At 30.5% G+C, this 19,026-nt stretch overlaps 1 protein-coding gene across 20 annotated transcripts in view; it reads left to right on the forward strand.

Moving 5' to 3' along the window:
* Window positions 1-19,026, forward strand: part of LOC143054714 (dual specificity tyrosine-phosphorylation-regulated kinase 4-like) — a 114,837-nt gene that overhangs the window by 50,659 nt on the left and 45,152 nt on the right. The window contains exon 1 of one of the 20 annotated variants that reach the window (XM_076227742.1): window positions 2,454-3,274. The exons of 17 other annotated variants lie outside the window; for them this stretch is intronic. In XM_076227742.1, the coding sequence (XP_076083857.1) occupies window positions 3,161-3,274 (114 nt within the window). In that variant the 5' untranslated portion in view covers window positions 2,454-3,160. Of the gene's footprint in view, window positions 1-2,453; window positions 3,275-10,496; window positions 10,666-17,546; window positions 18,075-19,026 lie in introns of those variants that run through there. 2 more of the 20 variants (XM_076227745.1, XM_076227735.1) reach the window with 2 other exon arrangements.

Below are 19,026 nucleotides of genomic sequence, written 5' to 3' on the forward strand. Positions count from 1 at the left end.
ATCGTCTCCAATTGTGTTTTGTTTCTTCTGGTTGATTAAATAGGAAATAATACTAAACAAAATATTGAAGACTATAGCCATAGGGAAATGGACAAACACAGTGAAATTTGTTTATTAATTTTCATAATATGTTTTTCCTCGTATTTGGATTTGGTTACACAAGATATTAATTTTCAATCGAGGGAATACATTGTTCGAGAAATCATGATGTGAAATTTATTATTGGGAATTATGACTTTATTAATAATACAAATATTAATTTTAAATTTGCGATAAATTATAGTGTTTATTCAGTGAAACTAAAATCAGTTGGTCATAATACATTATTATTGAATGTATTTAAATGACTTAAGAAAAAACAACGGGGAACTTAATGTTGACATTTCTTTTGGAAATAAACAATAAATATTTCAAATGGATGAAAACTTAACAAAATTAAATACCGTTAGAGAGTAGAGGTAAATTAGCACCATGAAAATTTGACTGTTATTTAACGAATTCAATGATTTTTTAGCGTGCTAAATAAGAAATATGGTGTTTGGATAGTTTTATATTAAATCACACATTACTACTATAGAGTTTGGTAGCTTCGGTTCTAGTGAGGATTTATTGAGATATACATATGATAACATTTATAAGACCTCCTTATAGCTGGAAAAGTTCAAGTGATTGAGAAGAATTGTTTATTGGATAGGCAAATATTGAAAAAAAGTTTCTTAAATTTATTGCCAAGATACTGTAAAAACAAGGACTGTTCACCTTAAAATGTGCTAGCATTGGAGTTAACAAGAATTGGTGCTGAATTGAGGAATAAAATGATTTATTTTTATTTATTCTTTTGACTCAGATGCTGGATATTTACATCCCTTTGAATATTACTGCTTTGAAGTTAAAGTTTATTTTTTGTTTTGCAAAAAATCGGGACAGGAAGAGCCTTCATCTGTTTGAAGAAATACTGTTTACTATATAACCTCCAAACTGACATGTAGAGGGACTCGGTCCCTTCAGTGAATCTAATTAATGGAAAGAAATTCAGGCTATTTTATGGTTTGATAAATGTAAAGCTGAATATCTGTAGGTTGATTATTTATTGAAAAATTAACAACAGTTAAACAATTGTCGTTTGATTGGTAAACAATAACGGTTAATTTTCAATTTGCGTGGATTTGACTTTCAAATACGTAAAGGTCAATCTTGATTTTGATTGATAGCTATCAATGATTCGAGTGTGCAGAGTATCATTTTGTCGTGTATATTCTGACTCTTAGATAACTGCATGCCACTATTTTAAGCACTAAAAGACAATAGGGCTATAGGTATTTACTGCTTAATGGATTTTACAAGCAGGGAACTTTAAGACGTTTTTAACAAACAATTGGAATTCATAGATTTTGAGTCAAACAGAAAGCCTCTAAGAAAAGCAGGGTGCGTCTGACTTTTTTCAAGCAAGGAGCTTAGAGAGTAACTCATCCATTGAATTGGAATAAGTTTGTGCAGTTATAAATCAGTCAAGCAGAAAGTCTCTAAGAAAAGCACTGGTCCGTCTGATTTTTTTAAGCAGGGAACTTTGTTTTGACCAAACTAAGATTTGAATGGTCAAATGGTCACAAAGATTTAAGGACTCAAAACTTGTCAAAAGTTGTTGCAGACTTTACAAGCAAGCTAGACTTTTTTTGGTGATATTTGGGGTTGGAAAGGGGGTGCAGACTATTCACAAATGAGGACAATACACGACCAATAACGGCGCTTTAAAAAGAGATTTTCACTACTGGTAGCTATTTCTCTATTGCGTGTTTGGTAGCAGAGCTTTTTTGTCTTGTTACATCATATAAAGTCTTATTATTCTAAATATTGCTGTTCGATGTGAGCCATGCAAGGCTATGTCTATTAGACCATACTTTGACCTATAATGATTTACTTTTACAAATTGTGACTTGTATGGAGAATTGTCTCATTGGCACTCATATACCACATCTTCTTAATTTATATCTATGGAATTCACGAAATAGCTGTCTCTGGTTATTTAAATGTTCAAGAAAGAACAAAAAGAACCAGACATGCAAATTGCGATTAGGTGATAATCTTATAGTGTTGTTAAAATAGCGGTAACCTTTTCAAACAATCTGAAGCCATAGATTATTAATTTCTTTACTAGGAGTTTCGGAGAGAAAAAATATTAATTTTATTGTTTGACTTTTGTTGAACTTTTAACTTGTATAAATAAAAGGCTTGCAATCTAAATTATAAACTTGAGCTGTGAAATCTGAGAAACAAGCATCTTAAGACGAACATGAAGTGTTGTCAAATTTTCGTTAAATTGTATTCATTATTTATTAAGAACTTGAAACTTTTGTTGACACTTATTTAAATGTAGGAATTGTTTAAACTTGTCTGTTATAATCAATTTTATAATAAATAAAAGATATAGAAGATTCCATAAAATTTGAATATATTTGTACTCTAGAAACTTTGAATTGTTTTACCTGTTAAATAAGGAAACTAGTCTAGAATCGACAAGAATTCACAGCATGACGTGACTGTCACATATAGATTTTAATTTTACAGTTTGCTTTTATAAACAACTAAAATTATCAGAGAAACAAAAATGAGTGCAATCAATTGCAGCCAACACGCTCATCCTTTCTCGGTTGAACTCTGTAAATTTGGACCACAGTTGAATTGCAGACAGAAACTTTGACAAAATGCTAAGAAGTGTGGCACAGATTTTGATCCCAAATGTTTTGCGACAATTTGATGATAATAATTTAAATATGAAAACACATTCATGTAATTAAACATTTGGATGAGGGAATTAAAATGTGCTGACATGCATCCATTTTGGATAAGACATATGACACTGTTTTATATGAAGATGTACTTTGTTATTCATGCTATTGTGAATTAAATTAACTTGGATATCTATTGGAAAATACTTTTCAGACATAATATAGTGAAAAAAAAACTATTTGACAAAAGACTTTGAGATGTGGAGTTTGTTAAAAATATGGAATATTCAAGAGCATCAAATCAATGATTATATTCCAGGAGTGAAAACTTTTCATGAATGAAAATGCATACTTTTATTTTGCTGATAAGATAAAAGTTACTACAAGTGTTAATTTAGAATTTATTGTCTCTGAGTCATCAATGATGGGAGCTTATGTCCAGTATTAAATTTTTGACTGTACCCACTACTATGGGAAATGCTGCAGGAAACCAGACTCAGTCATCAACCCAGGTTCTTCAAGTCCAGCATGTACATGTATGGTTGAATGTAAGTGAAAGATTTTTACTAAGTAACAATTTGCAGCCTTTAATAAATTTATGTTTCTTCTAGAAGCATAGGCAGATGCAGTGCCCCCCCCCCCTTTTTGGGTAAACTTTTGGTTGATTATATAGGGAATCACTGAAGCAGGACTGGAGATGCTCCCCCTGTAGGTCAGTCAGCGGTGCCCTCCTTATGAAAACGGTGCCCTCCTTATGAAAACTCTGGTTTTGCCACTGACAATTAAGTAACTGAGATGTAAGTAGTTGACTAATTCATACAAATGCTAATCTAATCTTGTATGACAATGGCTGTCAAAGACAAAATATTTGATTCTGTCACATTTGTTTTCAATTACCTATTACCTTTGCTGTATGAAAGCAACACAAGATGATGGAACTTTGTGGTTGAAATCTTAGAGTGCAATCAACAGTTTTTTTCTATGACCTCATATTTTGAGGAACCATGCATAAGTGACCCTTAGTGGTGGACTGATTGATAAAGATACTTGTATAAAATTAGATATCACTGGAATCAGAATGTTCTCTAGTTTATAATGAAATAAAAATAAAGTGTACATTTAATAGTATAAAAAAAAAAAAATTCAGAGAAAATGGGAAAAACATTGCCTAAATCAATCTATTAGCTTAAAAAACCTGAAATCAGGTCATGTGCACACCCACTAAGACATGATGATACATGCACATTTTTCATAATCAAAACAATGAATTTCATAAATTTTTACCTGCATGCTTCAGGGTACGTTTGCCTGCTCTGAAAAGAGCTATAATTTGGCTGCAAATAAGTTTTCAATTTTCACTGCCAAAAAAACAGGATGTTTACAGTGTTGTCTCCCCTCAAAACATGTATATTTAATCTAATTTTTAAAATTATTTTAATCATTCAACCTGTTTTAATTGAAGTTAATTAACATATTTTTACAACCGAATACAAAAAACATGATACTTTTTCACTAATTATGTTGATAAAAGGGACTTCCCTCCATGTCTATATATATATTTTTAGTCGGGGGAATATTACTGCTAGTTTTTTTTATACAAAACTGTTCATAGCACCCTTAAGTTGACTTGAATATTTGAGTTTAATTGCCCTTTAATGATAATTTTTACCATTTTTAGCTCACTTGGCCCTCTTAGTATTTCGCATCACTAATTGGCGTCTGTTTTCAGCTGTCGTTGTTTAACAAAAATCTCCTCCTCTGAAACTACAAGAAAATGAAGGTGGAATTTTTTATAAAGTCATTCAAAAGAATTTCACTCCAAATTAAAAGTATTCTCAGGCCCTTATTATAATCCCAATCTATTCTACGATGACCTGATCTCTCATTATAACTTCTTTACAAGTAAATTAAACTCTCGATATGTGTGATAAGTAAACACAATCTTTATAATGTATATTGTATGTTATGAGCATTATAAGTCAATATGAAGTTGGGGGATGGTCAGGCTCTTTAGAGCCTCTAGTTTTAAATTTTGATGTAAATTGTCCAAAAAGCAGTACACTACATATACTACACTGTTAATAATCTTATTGAGAAAAAAGTACACAGGAATTTTTTAAATAGTCATTCAAAAGAATTTCACTCCAAATTAAAAATATTCTCAGGCCTTCATAATACTCCCAATGATTATAGAGCCTCTAGTTTTAAGATTTGGATGTAAATTGTCCAAAAAGCAGTACACTACATGTACTACACTGTAAAAATTCTTATTGAGAAAACATACAAAGGATTTTTTTTAAAAGTCATTCAAAAGAATTTCACTCCAAATTAAAGGTATTCTCAGGCCTTAATTAATAGTCCCAATCTATTCCACAATGACCTGATCTCTCGTTATAACTTCTTTACAAGTAAATTAAACTCTAAAAATGTGTGATAAGTAAATAGAGCTTTATCATGTATATTGTATGTCATGAGCATTAAGTCAATATGAAGGTCAGCGATGGTCAGGCTCTTTAAAGCCTCTAGGTATAAAATTTTGATGTAAATTGTCCGAAAAGCAGTAACACTATACGTACTACACTGTAAAAAAACCTTATTGAGAAACGAAGGTGGAATTTTTTAAATAGTCATTCAAAAGAATTTCACTCTAAATTAAAGATATTCTCAGGCCTTAAATGATATACCCAATCCTTTCCACAATGACCTGATCTCTCGTTATAACTTCTTTACAAGTAAATTAAACTCTCGATATGTGAGATAAGTAAACATTAATCTTTATAATGCATATTGTATGACATGTGCATTAAGTCAATATTGTTATTGAACAAAAGTAACTGTTTCTCAATGTTGAAAATTTCGGTTTTATCATAGTAGATTTCTTTGTATTTTGACAAATTAATTTAAGGGGTGTAAATGGGCCTGGGAATAACTGGAAGATCATCTCATTCAGATAATTATTAAACATAGTTTGAATGTACTGTCAAATTTGTATTGCTGTCTTTAAAGGCAGGGGCAGATCCACCCTGCCATTTTTAGACTGTGGGACGCTTATTTTAATTGACTTAATGATTGTCAGTTTTCCTACTGAAGGTTGTTGGTTTTCTACAGGCACTCTGGCTTCCTCCAAAATAAAACATACCGGTACTGCCACAAATTTTTTTTTTTTCATTTTTTTTAAAAACAAAAAAAAAAAAGAAAAAGAAACAAAGTTAAAATAAATAATTTAATAGATAATTGAAAGATAAATATTCAATTTTAAGGAAATTAAAAGTTTTTTTTAACACAATAGTTCTAATAGTGGCATTAAACAACAATCAATCAATCAGTCTACTCAAAATTCTTCAAATGACAAAAAATTATACAATGGAGTTGTAGCAATATGAGGGATCAAGAATATATGCAGTTTTGTTTTTTAGAAATTTCACTATTTGACTCATTTAGGACTGTATGTCTTTATGATGTTGCTAATAAAGCTAGTCAATGTAAAGTCAGTAAGCTACAAACACAACCCTAAAATTACTAGGTAATTGGTTGAGATAATTTAGGCACTCTGGTTTTGTTGTAGTGATTTGATCAAACTTTCAAACAATTTGAATTTAGACATTTCATTGACTGATATCTAATTGTCAGAACAGAAAATTGACTATTGGGTATAGGTTTTAATCATTGTTGAAGGCCTTACAGTGTATAGGTTTTAATCATTGTTGAAAGCCTTACAGTGACCTATAGTTGTTAATTTCTGTGTCATTTGGTCTCATTTGGAGAGTTGTCCCACTGGTTATCATACCACATCTTGTTTTTTTTCAATTTCTTCTTAAACATGTACAGGAAACACTAATTACTTTAAAAAAAAAATAAGAAAGAAAATGTGGTATGATTGCCAATGAGACAACTCTTCACAAGAGACCAAATAGCACTGAAATACTAGACCATTTCATTTTATATACTCACTTTAAACTATGTGTATGTGTATTGTAGTTACGTTATATTGTATCTATTAAATAGAAGGTATGGGAGGGATGTGGGTGGTTTGATATAACGAGGACTAGACTATGAAGTTTAAATTGTTATTTTGATGTATCAAGGTCTCCAATACGAAGGAATTGAAACATGTTAGATTCAAGTGGTAGTTTTATTTGTGTTTTATATTTTTCAAACACAATTAATACTTATAATTTTTCACATTTTATGTCTGAAAAAGACATTTTTTAAAGTAATAAAAATGTCCCAATCTTTTCAGTCTAGGTATTGATCTTGGTGAATATGATTCTGTTTTTTTTTTTTTTTTTTTTTTTTATAGATTTCAATTTTTTTTTTTTTTTTTTTTTTTTTTATAGATTTCAATTTGGCAACGTGCAGAACATCTAGCTATACATTAATTTGTTTTACATTTTTTTTTCATTTTGGACCTTTGCAGTATATGGGTTTTGCTCATTGTTGAAGGTGATCTAATTAGTTGTTAACTTTGTATTGTTTGGTCTTGAGACTGGTCAATTTTGTCTTTTTGGCATTCATACTACATCTTTGTACTTAGATTTTTTTGTGAATATGTATTTAAAAGATAAAAAAAAAATTTGGATATAAATCCTACCTAAAAATCTGTCCAGAATTCTGATTCTTGACTCCTCCAGTCTGTTTTTTTTTCTAGATCTTAAACTGTCATATGCAAAATGAATTTACATTTACTATTATTAAATATATATATTAATTAAATTGATTTATAATTTGAAAGAATGATTAATTAATCAAGTTTGACAGATGTTTTAATCACTACTTACAATTTATTACACATTTGTTGTTTTTGACAGGTTATTGATAATCTTTAAGGGATTAATGAGATTAACATCTAATCAGGCTTCAAATGAATAATGAAAATAATTTATTATTTAAGTAAAAAAACATCACCTCCAGTGAAGAATGGAAAATGAAAATCAATACAAATAAAACTAAAGTTTTGATCTTTTCGAGTGGCAGAATGCCAGCAAATCTCAAGTTCACAGTTAATTGTAACGACATTGAAATTGTAAAAGAATACAAATATTTAGGTATTTTATTTTCTAGAAGTGGATCCTTTTTATCAAATAAAAAATATTTAAAAGAACAAGCCACAAAAGCTATGTATAGTGTTTTAAAAAAAGGTAGACAAAACAATTTGTCAATAGAATGTCAACTTGATTTATTTGACAAAATGGTTTTACCAATATTGATATATGGATCAGAAATATGGGGGTTTGAAAATATAGATATACTTGAACGTGTACATTTACAATTTTGTAAAATGATTTTACATTTAAAACAGTCTACTCCAAATTTCATAGTGTATGCAGAACTTGGCAGATACCCTATTACTGTGTCTGTAAAACTGCGAATGATTAATTTCTGGAGTAGACTTCTTAATGGAAAAGAAAGTAAAATTTGTGCTGTATTATATAAACTTGTATTTTTATATTACAAGGATTACGGAATTGACACTAAGTGGATATCATATATTAAAAATATTTTTGATAATTGTGGTATGTCCAATATATGGAATGCACAGTTTGCTGATAAATGGGTGTCAAAATGTATTGAACAAAAACTCAAAGATCAGTTTCAACAAGAATGCTTTGCATTTGTTGCAGAATCACCTAAAACTTTATGCTATCGTATTTTTAAAAATAATTTTCAATTGGAAAAATATTTTTCTGTTTTACCTTACAAATTCATTTATACATTATGCAAATATAGATGTGGTAGTCACCACTTGCCGATTGAGTCTGGAAGGTGGCAGGGTTTACCGAGAGAAGACAGAATCTGCCGTCTCTGTGACTCAAACGACATTGGTGACGAGTACCATTATATTATGAATTGTGGATCTTTTATGTTTGAAAGAACGAAATTTTTACCTACATACTGCTGGTCTAACCCTAATATCTATAAGTTTGATCAACTGTTTAATTCATGTAATATTGTAATATTAGAAAAACTATGTAAATTTATCAAAGTTATAAATGTGAAAGTCAGTCCTCCAAGTTAATTTCATTGTATTGTTCACACATGCTTGTAAAAATTGTACCTTATAGTTATATTTATGTATGTTCTCTATAACTATGTAATTGTAGTTTTATGAGAAATAAAGTATTCGTATTCGTAGTAGATTGAAAGTTATTTTAATTCTGAAAAAAAAACCCAAGCGATTTTATCAGTTTAAAAAATAAAAGTTAATATTTAGTAAATTTATGATTGATGAAGGTTAATTTATTAACGCTGCACCTTGGTTTTTTTAAAAGAATTGTTTATTTAATTACTGGTTTTCAACCCTGGGTAACAGTCCAGACTGGTACTGTTTTCATTACAAGTGTTTTATGATTGATGTATCGTCTCAAACAAAAAGAATTACCCAATGAGAATGATTGGCAGGTTTTGATTCTACAAAGTTATAATGTAATTGTGTTTTACCAACATAAAGGGGTAAAACACAAATTTGAACATTCAAAGTTTATTTTTTTTCTAATTGATCACTAAAAGTTTGGAAGAGGATAGCCTACCTAAACATCACTTTAATTAATGCTCCTGAGATCAAAGGAACTCATGTTAAAAAAATAATCTTGAATTTGAGTTTTCAAATGGTAATAGAGGAGCAGTGCCTTAAGATTGAAAATATATAAATGGTTATCCTTCAAAGGGTTTATACTGCATATTTGGTAAAAAAAAATATAAAGTATTCAAAGTGCTGTATTGACAATAATTTAACAGCCTGTACTGAAGTGTAGTAATTTGTTTCTTAAATTTTGTAGCCAGTCACTGTTTTTACTGCCAGAGGGAAATTTAAGTTGCAATATATATATATATATATATCCTTGGACATGACTGGCATAAGTACAATTAATGCATTAACAAATTGGATTATCAATTATGTGACTTTAAAAGCTCAAATTCATGCTGCTGCTGGAAATTTTTACCTTAAAAAAATTGATTAAAATGATTAATGGTAAATGCTAATGATTTCAATTTTAAGCTAAATCAAGGTGTGCACAATATTTGTGGTATATTCAATTATTGGTGAAATGGTGTTTAATATTAGTTGTGTTTTTCATATGAAAGAATAGTGACATATTATTATCTTAAGAGTTCAAGAACAGCTATGTTTTTCATGACTTTTCATTACTATAGAGTTCAAGAATAGCAATGTTTTTCACAACTTTGGGATCTATCTAGCTCATGATATGTCATTATTATAACTGATACAATAGAATGTGTGCCTAACTATTAAGTGTTTGCTGTATTGAAACATGAAAAATGGCAGAAATTAAAAGCAATTTGAAACTTTAATGTGTTTAAAAGTTTGACAATTTAATTTTGAAATAATATAATTTGACAATAAATTTTATTTTTAACCAGCGTTGGAACATAAATTTTGCATTAAAGTGCATTACTGGGACATACATTTTAGTTGGTAATTTAAAATTTTACACAAGTTGGTTTTGTTTGCATTATGAAAAGAAAAATGAAATTATTAAACATAATTTCAAACAGAGTGCATTTAAGTACACTTAAATTTCAAATCACGCTTTAACTAAACACTTCAAAATTTTATATATGATGAATTGCGATTTCAATAATTGAAGTGCAACTGTAGAATAAGTTATGACATATATTGTCATGCTTTTGGATAATTGGATGGATTTTAGTGAGATTAGGTATGAAGAAGCTTTAATAAAGTGTCAGTGATAAATAGACGGATTAGAAAATAAAGAAAATACGCCAAATCTTTTCATGTCACTGTAATATAGTGCGATAATAGAGAAAAGGACAAGACAACTTTCAAATGATCAGAAAATCGTTCAATTTTTGAAGAGATAATTTTTCTTGGCCGATTTAAATTGAGGATTTTACATACAAGATGGTGAAAACAGAATTTCCAGATTTAACTGTAAACTTTCGGAGTATAGACCTAGAGGTGAGTGGCAAGCAAAATCATTTTAATCAAATGAGTTGTTTTTCAACTCAGCTATTATAAGAGTTTTCATTAAATTTTTCAGCAGATATTTTTTATCAATTACTATAAGTCCATCCAAGTAGGAGTCGTAGGACAAGTGGTAAGGGGGATGCCTCAACAGGTATCAATGTTAATGAAAAAGTTAACATGATATACTTTGTTGTCAATAACATAAATCTAGTTGTTAATCTGAATCTGAAAATAAGATGTGGCCGTGTCAGTGAAATGACAAAATACTAAATCTGAAAACTTGGACAATGGACATTATGGACAGAAAACTCTACAAGGACAACTGCTGACCTTTTTTGCTTAATTATCAGTGGCAAATATTATATGCAATTGTTTGGGACAACCAGGGCTAAATACAGTCAAAATACTTTTTAGTATCATTAATATTATCATACTCCGACAATTCCCCTGGCCACACCCCTCACACTTTTTGATCTGCCAAAAAAATTAGATATATCAAGTTTATTATGACTTAGGTGACTGAAGCTCAGAAATTATTCTCAAATCTCATAATTAGTTTTATGGAATTTCGCCCCCCCCCCTTTTATTTCTCAAAAATCCTGGATGCATCCTTATTTATTCACGTGCTGTTTGATATGTACATAAATTTTCCACTTTACAGTTATGACGACAAGGTCAGAGTAATCTTAAATAGAGATTTGAAGAATTATTTATATCCTAATTAATTCCATTTAATTCTCATTATCTAACTTTCCACTTTAAAGAATAGAAATACTTATATAGTTTTTTAAAAAGTACAAGTATGGGGTACCCGAGGGAATTTTCCACATTTTACTTTTATGCAATTTTTCATTTTATTCTAGAATTCAAAATTAAACACCAAAAATATTTGATAACTGCAAAGAATAATAAAAATAATTTACTATAAGTTGCAAAATATCCATGTAAATGGGATGAATTTAAATATTCAACCACTAAAGATGTAAAAAGTTTGAATTGATATGTGGCCCAATCTCCCATTTAAGAATTTTGATAACATTTTAAAATTAAAATTTGTCTTTTTTTCTAAGGTCCATTTGTCTAAGCCACTTTACAATAAGGCCTATAATTTTTTTTAGATAAAAAGTAATATATAACTTTACAGAGATTATTGATATTTCCAGGTAAATTACATAAATTACTTTCTAAATAATTAGATTATCCTGTCATGGGCCCTTTTGAGAATAATAATAATCTTGTGTAAAATATAATCCTCTAAATCTGTATTATTGGTTATTAAATATTTATATTTTCAAAAAAAAACTTGGAGAAAAACTGTTAAAAAATTGTGATGACATGATGACCTGACAATATAAATATGCACGAGACTATTTATAGAAAGAAGGTAAGACACATGTTTCATTGTTGTTGTTTGTTTGTGAAATCGGCAGAACCACTATTCTTTTTCATGTGTCCAATCCAAATAATGGTTGTTAAGGGATTTACCCATTGTGGTTGTTCAACTCAATGCTTTTTTTCAAACAGATTTCTAACAAAATTTGTGTATAATAATTGTTATATATTATTTGAATATAAAGGTAAAGATAAAACATTTTTTTTTAATTTATATTTCATGAATTTTAGTTTACTCGCAGCTCTAAAAATTTTTAAATCAGTGACAGTTCAGATAATTTGTAGGGCTAGGAGTAATTAAAACATTGTAAATCATATGGACGAATCACTGTTGAAAGGTGATCCCCCCTTATCCTCTTTTTAATCAAAGAGGACTAATGCTGCATCAAATACTCCAAAAAGGAATCTTGTATTTTTTAAACTTCATCAATACTTTGATTTCTATATTTGTTTTATATTTTTGTTTTTTCTTCAAGTTTTTCTAAAGCTCTTAAAAATAACAATATACTTTATAATTGCCCATGGAAATATATACAAGTAAAAGATATATAACCTTTATGAATTGAGGTCAGGATTTTTGGAAGATATGGGACACTTAATTAGGTCACCATGAAATTTTTTTTTCTAAATCACTGTGGATTCATTATTATTTGTTGGATACCAATTTTCTAGGGTTTCTTGGGTACAGGCGAACCAATTATAGATTTCTTTAGCATTATATGCAGAGATTGGCAAAACTAAGAATTGAAATATCCATGAAAATGCAAGTTTTCCTAAAACCATATAAATTGATACCCACAAAAGATATATTAATCCATAGTAAATGAGACTGCATTGATACTTATTCAGTAGTTTGTTTTTCTGAGGTTACATGAGTTCAAACCCTTTTGTGGTAGACCTGTGCGTAACAATTGAATCTTAGAAAATTAGGATTGTTGAGCTCTCCTGCAGTACGTCCATAATTCTCTGCCAATTAAAATTGACCACCCCAATACAGCTAGCAATGCTGAAATGGTAATGAACACCAATTAAACCAATCAATCTGTCACATTGTTAAGAATTGATTTTTTTTTTGGTGATGATTATAAATATTTCAATCCAGTGCATTTTAAGTTTTGTAAGAATCTCCTGGCAATTAAGAAAAATTTCAAATCATGCATGGCCCAAAAAAACCCATCGTTATATTAGCACCTACTTTACCATCATATTTTGAGGTTAAAGTCACATCCTGAGTTAGAAATGATTGCATGGTCTTTTGATTTCACATTCAGGTAAAATAAAAACATTTATATTAACATGTGATTTAAGAATGATAGCAAATTACAGAGTTAGCGCCCTTCAATTGTAAATTTCTGGTGCTTTTCAAACAAATTAAGTAAACAATTATATATTCGTGCACCATTATTGAACATAAACTAATGTCAACTAGAGTGGGTTTTTGTGTCTCATGCTCTTGCAACTGCCAAATTCTGTAGGCTACTAATATTGGCACTTTAAAATGATTTAAGCATTTAAATTTGTAGCAGTTCGTAAAAAGATTGAAAGATATTGAGTGTGTATTTATTTTGGCTAACCCTTTTAATGCCAAAAAAAAAGACCCTTAAAGGGGAACAAGAGGATACACCAGTAAACTGTATAATTATATGCTGTAATTGTCAACTTCTGCATGTAAATTCAGAAATTTTGTGATGTTTTTTATTCTTGGAAAATTGGGATGGAATACGATTTATTTGTATGCAACATTTTTACTGAATTTGCAAGATTTCAGATTTTTTTTTGCCATATAAAAACTAGAGGCTCTAAAGAGCCTGTGTCGCTCACCTTGGTCTATGTGCATATTAAACAAAGGATTCATGACAAAATTGTATTTTGGTGATGGTGATGTGTTTGAAGTTCTTACTTTACTGAACATTCTTGCTTCTTACAATTATATCTATAATGAACTTTGCCCATTAGTAACAGACAAAAATATTTGGTAAAAATTTACATAAATTTACCAAATTAATGAAAATTGTTAAAAATTGACTATAAAGGGCAATAACTCCTTAAGGGGTCAATTGACCATTTAGGTCGTGTGGACTTATTTGTAGATCTTACTTTGATGAATATTATCGCTGTTTACAGTTTATCGCTATCTATAATAGTATTCAAGATAATAACCAAAAACAGCAAAATTTCTTTAAAAATTACCAATTGGAGGGCAGCAACCCAACAACCGGTTGTCCAATTCATTTGAGTATTTCAGGGCAGATATATATTGACTTGATTAACAATTTAACTCCTTGTCAGATTTCCTCTAAATGATTTGGTTTCAGAGTTATAAGCAAAAAACTACATTTTACTCCTGTTCTATTTTTAGCCGTGGTGGCCATCTTGGTTGGATGGCCAGGTCATCGGACACATTTTTCAAATAAGGTACATCAAAGATGATTGTGGTTAAGTTTGATTTAATTTGGCCCAGTAGTTTCAGAGGAGAAGATTTTTGTAAAAGATAACTAAGATTTACGAAAAATGGTTAAAAATTGATTATAAAGGGCAATAACTCCTAAAGGGGTCAACTGACAATTTCGGTCATGTTGACTTATTTGTAAATCTTACTTTGATGAACATTATTGCTGTTTACAGTTTATCTCTATCTATAATAATATTCAAGATAATATACAAAAACAGCAAAATTTCCTCAAAATGACCAATTCAAGGGCAGCAACCCAACAACGGGTTGACCGATTCATCTGAAAATTTCAGGGCAGATAGATCTTGACCTGATAAACATATTTACCCTCATGTCAGATTTCTTCTAAATGCTTTGGTTTTTGAGTTATAAGCCAAAAACTGCATTTTACCCCCATGTTCTATTTTTAGCCGTGGCGGCCATCTTGGTTGGTTGACCGGGTCACGCCACACATTTTTAAACTAGATACCCCAAAGATGATTGTGGCCAACTTTGGATTAATTTGGCCCATTAGTTTCAGAGGAGAAGATTTTTGTAAAAGATTACTTAGATTTATGAAAAATGGTTAAAAATTGACTATAAAGGGCAATAACTCCTTAAGGGGTCAACTGACCATTTCGGTCATGTTGACTTGATTGTAAATCTAACTTTGCTGAACATTATTGCTGTTTACAGTTTATCTCTATCTTAAATAATATTCAAGATAATAACCAAAAACGGCAAAATTTCCTCAAAATTACCAATTCAGGGCAGCAACCCAACAACAGGTTGACCGATTCATCTGAAAATTGCAGGGCAGATAGATCTTGACCTGATAAACATATTTACCCCACATCAGATTTCCTCTAAATGCTTTGGTTTTTGAGTTATAAGCCAAAAACTGCATTTTACCCCTATGTTCTATTTTTAGCTGTGGCGGCCATCTTGGTTGGTTGACCGGGTCACGCCACACATTTTTTAAACTAGATACCCCAAACATGATTGTGGCCAAGTTTGGATTAATTTGGCCCAGTAGTTTCAGAGGAGAAGATTTTTGTAAAAGATAACTAAGATTTACGAAAAATGGTTAAAAATTGACTATAAAGGGCAATAACTCCTAAAGGGGTCAACTGACCATTTCGGTCATGTTGACTTATTTGTAAATCTTACTTTGATGAACATTATTGCTGTTTACAGTTTATCTCTATCTATAATAATATTCAAGATAATAACCAAAAACAGCAAAATTTCCTCAAAATGACCAATTCAGGGGCAGCAACCCAACAACGGGTTGACCGATTCATCTGAAAATTTCAGGGCAGATAGATCTTGACCTGATAAACATATTTACCCCATGTCAGATTTCCTTTAAATGCTTTGGTTTTTGAGTTATAAGCCAAAAACTGCATTTTACCCCTATGTTCTATTTTTAGCTGTGGCGGCCATCTTGGTTGGTTGACCGGGTCACGCCACACATTTTTTAAACTAGATACCCCAATGATGATTGTGGCCAAGTTTGGTTCAATTTGGCCCAGTAGTTTCAGAGGAGAAGATTTTTGTAAAAGTTAACGACGACGGACGACGACGGACGACAGACGACGGACGACGACGACGGACGCCGGACGCAAAGTGATGGGAAAAGCTCACTTGGCCCTTCGGGCCCGGTGAGCTAAAAAATCACCTAATATCAATTATATTCAATTCCAATTCAAATATTTATTGTCATATAACTCACACCACATCTTCCTATATCTATAAACTCTGAACAATAAGTTTGTGACAAATAATATAACATACACAAAATACATTTAGCAAACAAAACCATAAAAACAAAAAAAGTAAAAAAGCAAATCAATTATCTATCTATATGATATTATAAATATATTTTATAAATAAATCAAGAGTCCCCTGTCCTCAATTCTAATGCTTATTATAAGAACACAATAATTTTTAATTCTGACTTTACAGTACTAACAATATAGGCATTTCTGTTTAATTATAAAGATTACAAAAGAAAAAAATATCATAATTGGCAAATATTGTGAGAACCTTTTATAATTTATTGATTTATCTGACCCTAATTTAGAATAGAAGGAAGTTCTCCTAACTGTGTGACCTTGGTGACCTTTACCATGACTTTTCATGCACCTGTTTTTATAGTGAGATGTTGATCAGAATAGTAGAACTGTTGGAGATAGACCTTTTGTCATTTCTTAGTTTTGTTAAAATGATATATTATGTCAGATAATTATCAACTGTGGTGCTTAAGATCAGGGACTTTCTATGCTAAGTGTAGAAAGTCTCTGTTAAGATTGATCTTTTAAGACATAATGTAAATAATTTGAAAAGTTTCTTTCAACGTAAACAATTAAAATGAAATTGAAACACCATAAGGGTAACAACTAGGTAGTATATAAGGGGTATGAAGAATATAAATAAAGGTGAAAAAACAATATTTAAAGAAGAGGAATTTCGGGACGGTTGAGTAGACTATTTCAGATTTTTCTGAAGTTTTGATCACTTTTTTTCGACAATGGTTCTAAAATCAGTAAATAAAATACAATATTTGATTTATCATTATTTAACAGTCTATCATAACATATTTTTCATAAAATCTGTATAAATGGATTCTACGAGCAATTTAAGGTTATCAGATTTAATTCCGACTATAATGCATTCTGTTGACTTTAATGATTATTATGGGCGCTTGAATCTAATCTGATGGAATAATAGAGATTTACAAAATCGGTGATCAATTTAGTATTCAAGATCAACATGGCAGCCGCCAAACTGATACAACCACATTGTTAAATTCTATAGTATCTGTCTCTATCATCATATGATATGTATATATATATTTTTCATAAAACTATGCCCAATGTTTTGAATATATCTCTTCCATTGTATAATTATATAGCGTGAAAAAAATCAAATTGAATAGCCATAATGATCATCATTGTTATGGTCCAATTATATGTTAGATAGACTAACAATTCCTTCTAGTTAAATATTTATATTTTAGTCGTTGAGCTTACAACTCCTTTGAATCGACAGTATTGCATAAATTAGTCTTTGTTTTCATTGCAATATGATACCTCAGTAAATGGTTTAAATGCTGATTTTGGATGTATCATTTCCGAATAGTTAAAACGTACTATGGATAATAATTTAAAGTCGTTTAAAAGTCACTTAAAATTTTCGATGAAATATTAATTAAAGTGGCTGGTTTGTTCTTATGGACTTCTATTATTTAGTGCTTGGATATGTTTTTTGTTACGGAAAGAAGAAATAAAAATGACTTTGGGAATATGATATATCGTTACCCGTAAAAGGAAGGAATATATAATTAATTGAATTCAGAATCACAATGGCAGGTCCAGGTTTTTCGGTTCCATTTGATTCTCCTCTTATGAGGCTGCCTATGGTGAATAAAAATCGGAAAAAAATTGCTCTCTCTTCAGAAGCAGTGATTAAGGATAAGATTATAGCAGCGCCACCTAAGGACAAAATAACAATAGAGAAAGTTCATGCCGGAGAAAAAATTGTACCGGCAGAGAAAGTTTTTATGCCACCTGGTGTAAGTTTTAATTAGATCTATTTTTAAAAATCAAGTTAACTCATACCTGTCAACCTCTGAAAATGAAAAGTCAGGTCATGACCTGCATTGAGAAAAAAAATCTCAGGTCATAACGCGTACGACATTTTGCGGGCTCAATTGAAGAACAAAAATATGTTTACAAGTTTATTTCAGACTATTGTTATATTCCATAGTAGCAGACTTGGCATTCTTTAAAAGAACTGCACTTGGTTTCAGTTCATAGCAATGCAAATGTGTATTCATTTTACAAGAAAGAAGAGCACACAGTGTATCCTTATTAAGATCAGCCCTAAACTCTGTAGCTATTTTCTTTACTAAAGAAAATGCCCTCTCACTGTCTGCATTGCTGTTTGGCAAAACCAGTAATGTTTTAGCAAGTTTTGACAAAACAAAAAATCTTGGCTTGTTAATAAAAATGTCATGCAACTTGGACATTTCTCCCCAAAATGAACCAATGTCAGTTTCAGGGGAAGTGCAAAGTGGAAGTTCATCTAATGGGGTCAACTGATAGTCACTGAACTCATCTTGTAGCTTTGTTGTCTCTTCATATCGTTACGTAGCTCAGGTAAACAGTCCTACATTTTGACTTTTGGTTACATTGAAAAAGACCGATAAAACCGAAGGTCGTATTACTTCTAAATACCGGAAACAATTCCGGTCAGAAATCCGGGTGAAACGGGTAATGTTAGAAATTCCCGGGACCCGCCGGGTAAAGAAAAACTCCCGGGTGAGAGGTGAAAATAACGGGTGTCACCCGCAAAAAACGGGTGAGTTGACAGGTATGAGTTAACTTGACAGGGAAATTGGTCTTGTTGTAAGAAAATGATTTAACAAAGTTAGAATTCGTAAAGAAATCATGCAAAATATTGTGATAAAATTGAGGATAGAGACAACAACCAACTAAAGAGCAGACAACAGCTGATTAGGCCAA

Source organism: Mytilus galloprovincialis, chromosome 12, assembly GCF_965363235.1.
Source record: "Mytilus galloprovincialis chromosome 12, xbMytGall1.hap1.1, whole genome shotgun sequence".
Taxonomy (NCBI): domain Eukaryota; kingdom Metazoa; phylum Mollusca; class Bivalvia; order Mytilida; family Mytilidae; genus Mytilus; species Mytilus galloprovincialis.